The sequence below is a fragment of the Pholis gunnellus genome, assembly GCF_910591455.1.
Source record: "Pholis gunnellus genome assembly, chromosome: 3".
Lineage (NCBI taxonomy): Eukaryota > Metazoa > Chordata > Actinopteri > Perciformes > Pholidae > Pholis > Pholis gunnellus.
In genome coordinates this window covers 19,874,722-19,886,871 of record NC_136529.1, presented here as the reverse complement: position 1 = coordinate 19,886,871, position 12,150 = coordinate 19,874,722, and the positions used below count along the sequence as shown (strand labels likewise).

The 12,150-nt window shown below is 40.4% G+C and overlaps 1 protein-coding gene across 1 annotated transcript; it reads right to left on the bottom strand.

Moving 5' to 3' along the window:
* Positions 1–3,084: 3,084 nt before the first annotated feature.
* On the bottom strand, positions 3,085–10,139 carry myorg (myogenesis regulating glycosidase). The gene is made up of 3 exons (XM_079183686.1): positions 10,091–10,139; positions 7,040–7,392; positions 3,085–6,892 (listed from the first exon to the last, which is right to left on the bottom strand). The coding sequence occupies exons 2-3, from the start codon at positions 7,300–7,302 to the stop codon at positions 5,101–5,103; spliced, it is 2,055 nt and encodes a 684-aa protein (XP_079039812.1). The 5' UTR covers positions 7,303–7,392; positions 10,091–10,139; the 3' UTR covers positions 3,085–5,100.
* Positions 10,140–12,150: the final 2,011 nt, after the last annotated feature.

Below are 12,150 nucleotides of genomic sequence, written 5' to 3'. Positions count from 1 at the left end.
CACCAAGGCACAGAGGAAGTGCCCTGCCTGTTGTCTTCCCCTAAGTCCTTCATTTTACTGTTTAAGCATATCTGTCGCCGTTTCCCTTAACTTTATACTGTATAATCTGCATACTCAAGAGAGCTTTATTGTCATCGTCTGCAACAACAAAATTACAGTTGCAGTCAGGTGCAAAGTCTATGGCTGCAACCAGCACTGGCTGCAACTCGTTATCAAATTATTTTCCAATTATTTTCTTGATTTAGTTGATCTATAAGATGTCAGGAAATAGTTAAAAACCCCATAAAAGGTGTTGTCATCGAATTGATTGTTTTGTCCAACCAATAGTCTTAAAACCAAAGTTGTTTGGTTAAGAAAAGAAAAAGAAAAGAAGAGCAGCACATTTAATAGCTGCAACAGGAGAATCTTCAGCAACTGCTTGAATAATTGATCTATCATCAAAAGAATTGCAGATTATTTTTCTCATTCGACTAAACAATTAATCGATTTATTGTTTCAGCTCAAGCTAAGATATAAGAAAAACACCAAATGTAAAAGATACTAAAGGGAGCCAATAAAAAAAAGAACAGCGTACCAGTAAAGAATATCAAGAGTCAAAAATGAATAAGATATGAAAAAAGCAAATATGTAAGTGGACTTACACACTGCAATACTAAACCCAGTCATAAAGTTAACAAACAACACTGACTATCTTCTACCCCGTAATGCCAGAGGCGTGCTCTGAAATCCACAAAGGCTGCAGAGGAGTGTAAGTCTGATGCAGTGCAGCGAACCGACAGGTAAAAAAAAAGATAAACAGATGCGAGACAAGTCTCAGGGGTGTCGGGTTCATTTGTTACCTCGCGAGGACAGACATATTCCTGTCAGACAAGCCATGGCAGCACCAGATGCGAGGTCATTCTAGTTACGGAGTGAAAATCTTGGGTTAAGGACAAAGATTCACACTTCACACAAGAGACAGCCATGGGGTTTTATTTCCCCTGTGGCCCTCTACAATAAACACTCATTCTGGCTCCAAGAAGCTGGAGCACTTTTTTAATAAAAACTGAAGCTTATTCATCATAGTCTGTCTATTGTTCATTTTGCTTTATAATTGTAATCTAACTGCAACTTTCATGATGGATTCAGTAGTTTCAATGTTTCTCTCCAATTATTTTAGTGATCATGTTTAATAAGTTGTTTGCAATGTATATTATTCATTGTGGCTGAAGTCTAGCTGAATTAGGCTGTACAAATTACAACATAAATTGAGGTAATGTTATGTCAAATCTTTGGCACTTTAATTCCCATAAACAACAATTACAACGCTGTGATTAAAAAAATCATTTTTACACTCATTTCTTGATAGTGGTCATTATTTAAATTCCAAACAACTGAGGACATTAACCGATAAGAAAAGCAAGTTTGAAATTGCAAAAGATGCATCTATTTGTCGTGTTTTATGGTTGTTGTTCCGAGCACCACTTCTCTCTGTGTGTAATATATATATGGCTTACTGGGGAGGACAGACAGCAGACTCATGGAAGGAGGATATGGGAAGGTACTTGAGACACACTGGCTCCTAACCAGAACAACTGGCGTCTCTCCTCTGCAGATGGACACACAGGTGGGCTCACAGGTGGGGAAGGAAGGGGGAGAAGGGCTTTGCCAGTTTTTGTGTCCTGCTTGGTGTGTGTGTGTGTGTGTGTGTGTGTGTGTGTGTGTGTGTGTGTGTGTGTGTGTGTGTGTGTGTGTGTGTGTGTGTGTGTGTGTGTGTGTGTGTACACGCACCTAACATCTGGACTGTGGTCCACTGACATGTCAGAGAGAAATATCAATGAAGCTACACTGCACCCTTCTGGAGGTCTGCAGCACCACATGGCCAAAACACCCACAGATTTCATCCTTTGTTTCGTTTTCAATGTCTGTTAAAGCCCTTTCACAGATACGTGAAAGAAACTTATGAATTATTGTTTTATACTTTTTTCTTTCAAACACTGTTACATACTTTTATGCTGTTTCCTCCACTTGTACTACTATCAACATCAAGTAATTATTCATTTTTGTCATTCATTTCAATCAACAAATTTGTTAAAAACAATAAAGCAGCATGTGCCTCAACACACTGAACTAAGTACAAATATATATTAAAGCCCCTATTACTTTGGCATAAAATTGTCCTTTTTTTCTAATCCCTCCTCCTGGAAATTTCCAAATTCCCCTCAAAGCTACTACATAAATAACTTGTCCATCCTATGAAAAGATGGGCAGAAGCAGACAATATGATTGCAGAAAGCAAACAGACAAATAATATTGATCCATGCAACACACGGACAGCTAATCAATGAATGTATGTCCTCCCCGCACAGGCTGCAAGTCCAGATCAATTTTGAAGGAAGATGAGGCATTGGCAAATAAAGTGAAGTAGTTCTTAAGCATATCCCGCTGTTTTGAAATGGAATGAATTCCCCAAACCTCTGAAAGATCGACTACAGCCGTCAGAAAATGGTCCTGCCAGGCTGTTTGAACCCAGACAAACAATCATGCTTACGGCTCTAATTCTAATAAATATTGTTGCTATTATCTCCTACTGAAGTTTATCTTTTTTATTCTTGGTGTCTGCTCGTTTCATATCACTTGCTCTCTGGCCTCACATCATGAGCCACCAGATGATTTATTGATCCGAACACAGCCTCCAAATAACCTGCACAATTGTTTCATCACCTTGTCATTATCGCCGCGTGATGAGCTGGACACCAAAAGTTGGAAAAGTCCCTCAAGGGTGTCTCTTTCAATACTGAACTGATAGGCACATTAGTTTTCCTGTATTGCAGACTCATAAGAGGTTACAGGTTGTTATCGGCTCACTGGTCGCACGCTCAGCTTACTGACCTGGATTTAATGTCCATGTGTCTTTTCTTCTTGTATTTTATGTGTAGGTGTGTGAAAAAGTAAAAGTCATCTGGTGGTGGTATTCATGGGGGAAATAGGGCTTTGTGTACCACGTGATGGTTACTTTAACAACAAAGAGTATTATATTCAAATCAAGCACAACAAAAATGCTCACAAACAGACAAAAGTCAAACTTGATTTCTTTTAATGCATTCATACAAAACAACATCAAATATGCACTCTCAACGAAATGAGTGTAATGTTCAGACACACTGAGTCAAAAGAGCCAAGAGCAAAGGAACATGCAGTCCGAGGTATACAGCCTTCTGCGTCTCGTCATAGAGCAAGACAGTCTGAGACAGAAATAGCCTGAGAGGTTGGCCTGGCCCAGATGCTGAGTGAGAACTGCTATAAATAGGGAGCGTATGTCAAAAGGCACAAACAAAATCCACATAGGTCAACCTCTATGCCACACAGACAGCGTTAGACAAAAATAAAGAAGTATTAACATATGGAAATATTGGGACCAAAATAATGTGGATGTTTCCTTTTTCGTTATTGTATATTAACGTGTTAGTTTCATTATTGCAGCTTCAAATCTCATCAGAATTCATCTCAACAAGGTTTTAAAAACCTAACACGGGAGCCACAGGAAGTCATTTTTCCATGTTCCCATTTTTATTCTTTCTTGCTTTCACTTTGAAATAAGTCACTTCCGGAGTTTCATGAGACAATCAATATCAGTTTCCTCTGTGCATCTGCAAAATTACACAATGTACTTAAAAAAAAGGTTTATGTTTGCAGCTACATAATATAAAATGTTATTTTGTGGCATTTGTGGTACACTTTGTTGACCATGGGATTGTGCATAAAGGGTTTACTCACCCCATTAAGGGTTAAATTAAGAAAAAAGATCACATTATAAATGGACAATACAATCAATGTAAAATATTCAATGTATGGCAACAAATTACATAAGAGTATGTGGCAGTAAATATTAACACATGGCACTTAGAGATAACCCCGCAGTAACAAACTATTCACATCAACATAACACAAGGTTACAAAATACATTGTACCATTCAATTTGATAATTAAATGCTGCTAAATTCATTGCACCTATAGACCTCCACACTGCATACCAAGTAGGTATAAAGTAACCAGACCATTATCACTTAAGTTATTGTCTTCAATGTATTATACGCCATAGTTGTTTAGCTGGATTTGGAGTCAGCAAAGCACAATAAAGACAAAGACTCAACCAGACACTTTAAAACACACCAGAAAAAGCTGTTACCTGAGGAGGAGCATCAAATATTTAGTGCCTAATAAAAGGCATCTTCATCTGGACTAAGAGTAGTTACATGACACTGTGTTCCACAAATGAGAGCACATGCAGTTTGTAATGATTACATTTCAAGCATTCATCCTGATAAGTGAAGCATAAAACCTGACTTCCTGAAAAGTATCTCGGAGCAGAAGAGTCATTAGTGTCAAAGGAAAGTAGGACATCTCAGTCAAATGGAAGTTAATATAGAAGGTTTTATGTGGCCTACTACCTGCGTAATGGCGGTAACGACACCCCTACAGTTGTCCTCCCACGATACAATCTGTTTGGCATCTTTACGGCATACAATGACAAGTATGCTTTACTTAATTCACAGTTTGCATATTCCCTTTTTGACAAATGTTTCATATACATGATTTGTACAGGCTTTAAAGTGAGACTATGTAACTTCTATACTGTCAGTCTGGTATGAGCAGTAGCGTATGGTTTGAACTTTGAACAAAAATGATGGACATTATGGAGTCTGTTTGTTGACTTGTATGACTCTTCTCTGCTTGTGCTACTGCTATATTGCATTCATGATTAGCCCATAGTTGCCACATACGGCTACAGTGGCTGCCATTCAGAAAAAGTTACACAGTCGCTCTTTAAAAACTCCACTTTAACTAGCTACCTTTCCATTAAACCACAAATATATAAAAAGATGATCCATCAATTTGTTTAAATTAAATTTTAAAATAAATGAGGGTTTGAGCATTTTTTGAGTGAAACGGTTTCACGTTTGTGATGTTATAATTTAAAAAGTCTTCATATATTTGTGAAGAAAAGATTTTCCAAGAACTGTTTCATACAAGCATAAAAGCTGCATTTGTGAAGCTTGTCTTACAAGCAAATTGCAGCAAAGGCTTATCAAGTCTGTTCAGCTGTACATTCCCTTCTTGCTACACCCAAAGAAAGTAAGCAATTTCATCCAGATCAACAGGATAGTCTGTGAGATGCAGCGGCTCCTTGATATCAAATCTCTCCCCCTTGTAGCTTCTCCAATGGCCGGCAGGGAGGTAGATGTCACGCTCTTGCTTTCCAGGCTCTAAAACTGGGGCTACCATGAGGTCATCCCCAATCAGGAATTGGGAGTCGATTTTATAGGCTGTTTCATCACCTGTGGCAATCCACCACAGGGGCCGTATGATTGGGTCCCCGGTGTCCAGCACCTCGCCAGCCAGCTCCAGGACCCGTGGCGCCACAATACTCTCATGGAGGGCTGTGTATTTCCGAGCAATTTCAACCACCTCGTTGTCGTATGCCCATGGCGGAATAGAAAACTGCATGGACGGCATGAAGGCCGTCAGCTCCAGCCAGCGGATATAGAGTTCCCGGTCGGGTAATACACTTTTACCATCTGTGCGGTTTAGATATGCATTCCCTCCGATCATGTCTGGTAAAATGAACTGATAGCCCAGAATGCTGATGGTGAGCACGGTGGGGATAAGAGACTTGAGACCCAACTCGTAGCCCCAAACAGAGTCTCTGTCAATTGGTCTGAAGAAGCAGGATATGTTTTGGGACTGGTAGCCACTGCGCAGCTCAGCTCTGTCATTGTAAGGAATTGCCATTTCCGTGTAACGTCTTGTGAAAAAACTTGGGTCCCGAATGGGAGTTCTGGTACTAAATTTCCACGGCAAGTAGTTGGTCTCCCCTGCGTCAAATTTAAAAGATGTCACCCCATACCTGGAGCGCAGCGAACGGAGCTGGGAGGAAAACCAATCGCGGGCTTCTGGATTTGTGAAGTCCAAAATGCCACCAATACCGTTCCACCAGCGCACCAAGGCGGGCAGCCGGCCTGTAGGCTCCCGGACAAACAGCCCCCTCTCTACGCAAGTATGGAAGTTTGCTGAGTCATAGTTAACAAAAGGGTGAATCCAGAGCGACACCGGAAATCCATCTGATTTCAGCCTTTGGAACATGGACGAGGCATTGGGGAACTTTGTTTGGTCAAACTCAAATTCTCCGTAGCGGCTGGTGTAGCGGTCGTCTAGTTCCAAGAGGCTACAGTTAAACTTATATTTGCGGATGTTAGCGGCATACGTCAAGACTTTCTCTTGGTCAATGTCAGTCTTATGTAGCGCCCAGGTCGACCATATAGGATGGCGAAACATGACTTTGGCAGGCACTTTGTTTGGTTTGTTGAAGTATCTGCGGACCATGTACTTGTGTATGGATGTCACATCCAAGCCCACGCACACTCTGTAGCTAAGCTCAGCACATGGTGCCTCTCCTGGGTTTGGCTTGAAGGGACTGTCGTTGTATCGCGCCTGGAAGGACATGGTCTTCTCTGTGTCATTCCAGCCCAGGTGGAAGGGCACTGAATTATTTATCTTGATGGCCGTAGCGTTGGATGAAAGCCAATAGCTTTCCAAAATTCCACCAAATTCATTGCGGTTAGAGTAGATGTCACTAGTAACAAAGGGTTTGGGAGCCTGTTGGCCATTAATAGAAATAGGCCAGTGTTGAATTGCTGATACTGCACCACCATACCAGTGTGCAAACGTGTACGTCATGGCATGCTCAACAGGAATGTCAGGAACCAGTTCCTCCCAACGCACGCGGTAGCATTGCACCGTGTCTTTAGGTCGCACTGTCTCAATGAAGAAGTTCAGTTTTCTATCAGTGGTGCGTCCGCAGCTCAGCATCTCCCCTTCTTTGGAGCATGAATCCAAATCCAGCGTACCTGACCTGCCAAGATTTGCATATAATTACATTTACAAGCAATCTCTCTCAACAGACAAATGTCCCATTTTTTTTTTACAGTTAAACAACTGAATTGAATTGCATACATTTACATTTGACATATTATGCATCACTACATGGAGAAATACCAACCTGAAATCCATTCTGAAAACAATAGACCCTCCCTGGTTGCGGATAATGTAGCCATCTTTATTCAGATCCAGGAGCTGAGTCTTAAGCAGCTCAGCTTTGCGTAGAGAGGCTATGTAATAACACCATGCAGTCACTGCTGCAATTACCAGCACCAAGCCGATTACTCCAGCTCCGACCAAGGGTCGAGTGTCCTTTCTGTGCTTCTGCTTGGGGATAACATCCGTAATTGTGCCTCCCGCTCCTCCGGGAACAACTTGGTACATGACTTGTGCCGTTCAGTGGGCAAATCTGACAGTTGCTGTTCTTAAGATCATAGAAATGTTTTCCAGGGAACCTCGATTGCTGCACTCTGCCTGTCATAAGAGAGAAATAACAAGCTTTGAAAAGTCAGTGTCAAGGTCTTCGCGCAGTATTTGAGCTTCATATATCAACACTGTTTTTGAGGGAAAATGGGTTAAAAGAAGAACAAAAAGGCTGCCTGTACTAGGAGCCTTTGTACAGAGCATTCACCTAATATTGCTTACCAGTTCTGTTTAGTCAAAGACTTCTTTCAAATCACTTAACTATCAGAGACATCGAGGACAGCCACAGCCAGAACAGCATGATATGCCAGCCCGTTTCTCAGTCCATCTTGTTTCCTTGTCAGTGTAAAGCCTCCATTACATTTCTAGCATTGTCTTACATGCTTTGCATTGCTGCACTAAGTGATTCCACATCACTTAGAGGTATTACACTGTCAGGATGAAAACTTTAAAGATGTGTCTGAGATTTAACAAAACAAATCTACTGCCAATTACCCATAAGAGGATAAAGTGGTTGTTCCCAGCAGTAATTCTAACATATGAGTTCAATTGAAAGAAGACTCATTTGTATGGAAGGAGGTAGAGGAGCAGAAAAGGGGATTTTGGCCTTAAGGGTATGCCAATGCTGGGAAGGAGAGGAAAGAATACTAAACTTTGTGCTCCATCAAGCCAGACCAACAAAACTGGAAGTAACCTGGTTCATTCAAGCCAAATAAACGGACATTTGGACATGCATTTTTGCATTTCTATTACATTTAGACCTGGCTGTCCCTCCCAGCAGGGATACAGCTAAAACTATTTGGGTAATCAAATAGTTGATGTTAGTTATTGTGGCTTTAGCTAATCAGAATAGATTAGATTAAGGTGCACAGCCAAGCGAGGGGAGCTCAGTCCTCTCCACATTCCCCGTTTGCTGACTGGTCCTAACTGCAATTGACCCTCGTGGTCTGCCCTGGCAGCAAGGGTCGATAATAAAAAATGCTTGCTATTAATTAGCAATCTAATTGACTAATTCTGTGTTCAACCACCCTTAGTATGGATTTACCCCAACAACAGGAGTGATAACATGAGCCCATCATTAATTAACAGAGAACTTACTGTTGGTTACTCAGAGATCCACTGCTGGAATTAACCAGGGAAGTCAACAGAAGATTTACTGTATGTATTTGCTTATGGCTTTTTTTTCCTTCTTTTTAATAGAAAAGTGCAACGGCAGATGGATGAATTTAACATATTACAATCTATGATTTGTGACATTCTTCACATCAGGCTGCAACCAACAATTGTTTTAATTATCAATAATTATTATGATAATTTTCTCAATTAATTGTTTAGTTTAATTATATATAAACTGGGTCAAATATCCAGCTTCCCAGAGTGCAAGAGGAAGTCTTCAATTTGTTTTAATCAACAAACAGACCAAAGACTTAAAGATAATACATTTATTAAGACTAGCAAATTAAGGTTGCAAGCAACAATTATATGTATATTATTGATTCATCTGTTGATCATTTTCTCAATCTATCAACTAATCTTTTTTATCAATAAAACGTCACAAAATAAGGAAAAAAATTCCCACAGCCAAATGTGATCTTTTTAGGTAGCTTGTTTTACTTGATCAACCGAAACCCAAAGATATTTAGTTTACTATCATTTATATTATAAATCCTGAATTTTAAGAACCAGAGAGTTTTTGCTATTAATCGATTGTCAAAATAATTGATTATCTGTCTAATAACTAATTGATTAATCGTTGCTGCTCTACAGCAAATAATCACATTTGTAACCAGAAAGGAAGCTGGAGCCAGGAAATTGTTTGCCTAAAATTACTTTAAAGATTAATCGTTTATCTTTTTTATTATTATTATTTTATAAAACACATAATAAAAACTCCAACAGTAGGATAATACAATGACCTACTGTATATCTTAATATAGACCAAATTATATTTGATCAAAATGGTTCAAGATACATTTTCTCTCCTTAAACTAATTGATTAGTCGATTAACTGGTGTTTTTCACACATAAAGGGTCTTTAGTGAACACAAATATTGAACTTAAACGTGTTTTTCTCCGTTTGAAGATGTTGAGACTGGGCCATTTCTATGTTTGTGGTGTGATCAGGGGGATTCATATCTGCCACTTCAGCCGATTCACTATCTACTCTGACATGGGGAAAACAAACACAGAAGAGCTGATGCAGTCGGAACAGAAGTCTGAGAGAGGCTCACTACCTCAAAAAGCACGCGCGCGTTTGGGCGTGCGCGTAGGTCGAGTGTGTGTGTGGCATGTTGCAGCGCACTGATAAGCCCATGCTGTAGTTATATCAGTCTATGACTTATACAGGCATATATTCTGCTAATAAACTTGAATATTAAGTTGGCCTGCACGGCTGAATTTTACAGAGCAACGATCTCCCCTGAGACTGTTCAATACTTATAGCCTATTGTGCATACTTTTTTTAATAAACAAAACGTACAGTACATACAAACACGAGTTTATAAGTTAATAATCGTACATAAAAAAAGTTCCGTCTTTGCTAATGTACCCACAACTTCTAGCCTGCATACATTAGCCTATAGTCGAATGCATACTGAAGTCGTTGTGCGCGGTGGTGGGTCGTACAAGAAAGTTGACGGAGGGGAAATAACCCAGAGTCCGTGTAAGTACAGTGGCATAATATTATCGTGTATGCGTGTTCTGTTTTACTCTCAGCTGTTCATTAAAAATAATTGTTTTTTTTGCCTACCGATCAGCAGCAGCCCCCTCAGCAGTAACAGCCACAACTTGTTTGCCACAGTTCACAGAAAAATGACCAAGACATGCACGTTGTTGCGGATCCGCCTCGTCTACGCCCACCATAGCATGGGAAATGTAGTCCAGTAGGTGGGAACACAACAGTTTATTCTCTCATTCTGCATAGATTACACTGTTTTACATGAGTTGAGCAAAGTCACGCTAGTTATACAAAACTTCACATAGCACACTGGTTGTATAGCGAGAGGCAAGTGTGCCAAAAACGTGTTTTAAAGAACTGCAATTAGCAAAGTTAGGGGAAAAAAACAAATTTCTATGGGGACCATCTGTGCAAGGCAATGTAGTGGTATATTTTGTCTACTATATGACATCACTATAAATTACCTATAATAATAACCATGGTAAGTATTTAAATCCCCTGTGTAAAGTTTGATTGTTTGCAGTACTATTTCTGTTTTAACCGTCTAATCATGCAATAAAGAATTCCTATATCAAATGTATAAAATTATCTTCTAATAGTGGGATAAAATTTTAATGCCACGGACAGTTACACATTAGGGCCACGGTGCCTCATTCGATTTGATCACCACGAGCCCCTTATGGGAAGGTCTTTGTCGCTGATTTAGTACTGAATTGTAAAAGTGGCCACACTGTATGTAGGGAGATAACAGTGGCGGGAGTGCAGCCTACAGTTGCATTATTCATTCTTACACCTTGTCTCGCTGGGTTAATTAGTGCAGAATTAAACAATGGTGAAGTTAATGATGTCCTCAAGGAGCTCTGCAGGTCCCCGGTCCCCGCTTTAGAAGCCAGGGCTCTAATAGTCCTAACGAAGGCATTCAGACACAAAGTCTGGGTGTATGATGTAGTGTCCAGCTTTGTAAGTCTTCACCACATGGAAGCAGCTGTAGCACCCGCTGTTGAGAGACAGAAATCCCATGGTTGTTATTTATGACCATGATCAAATAAAGTTTTTATAATTTGCACCTATAATCCTGGCTGCTACTAAAACTAGACCTCCGGTATTGTGTCCGTGGAAAGTGGTGTTGAGGGTTGCTGGTTTGCGGTCTTGTCCGAAGCTGAGCTCCTGCATGTTGCCTGTGAAAAACAATGTAATTTAGTCAGATTCAGTCGACTGCTGCTCAACAATGCTCGTCAACGTATGTTGTTTACCAATGTTTAAAGGGTTTAAAGGCCACAAGGAGAGGTCAGAGGTCATTTTCTCACCTCAGTTGCTGTACTGAGAGTGGATGAACATTCCTCTGATAACTCGTTCTGCTGATGCAAAGACAATCAATTAGAACCAATGTGTATTTAGAGTCCTCTTTGGAGCCCATATTAAACTGCTCTATTGCTACCTTGTTGGGTTCTTCAAAGCTGCGTGGAGCTTTAATCCAGTGTCAGAAGGAGGCCCAGTCAGCTGTAGTGTCTGCAGTCCGCCAGCAGAGGGCAGAGCTTGTACTGTGGATGGGCTGACAGGGGGCATGTGGTTTGGTTTGTCCACTGTGTTCAGGTAGTTGCCTGGATGAGTAAGTGGACTGTGGAATGATACATGTCTGACAGGGGGAAAGAGTGGACGGCCACCGTCCACAGGGGGTGTGGGGTGTGATGGTGTGCGGCGTGACCTGTAGTTGGACTGAAGACTCCGGGGAAACAGAAAGTCCTGGAAAGCAAGGAAAATAAGCACACGTTTATTTATTTTACTTTTGTCTTTATTTATTTATTCTCATTAAATAAACCTTGTCCAAGATTATTCCTTTCTCTTTAGTACTCACAATGTAAAGAGCATTCAGGTTTTAAAATGCTATTTGGATTTGTCCTATATGGCTTTCCACTTAGTGCAATTATCAAATATAATACACCGAAAACTGTGTTTTACAGTCGGTTAACTGCACTCTCTGTTTTTAGCTCTTTTTACTCCATGTCAGGATAGATAAATAGGCATGGAGGAAGTGCTGAATAATAGATGTTATGCAGCTTTCACCACGCAGAGGGAAATGTAAACAACCAGTCGCCAATTAGTGTAAGACTCCTAAATCTTGCTAAATGAAG

Excerpts from the sequence above, each read along its gene's own strand:
- myorg (XM_079183686.1), bottom strand. The coding sequence starts at position 7,302 with ATGTACCAAGTTGTTCCCGGAGGAGCGGGAGGCACAATTACGGATGTT. Across the intron at positions 6,893-7,039 it reads GTTTTCAGAATGGATTTCAG|GTCAGGTACGCTGGATTTGG; the intron begins GTTGGTATTTCT and ends AAATCTTGGCAG.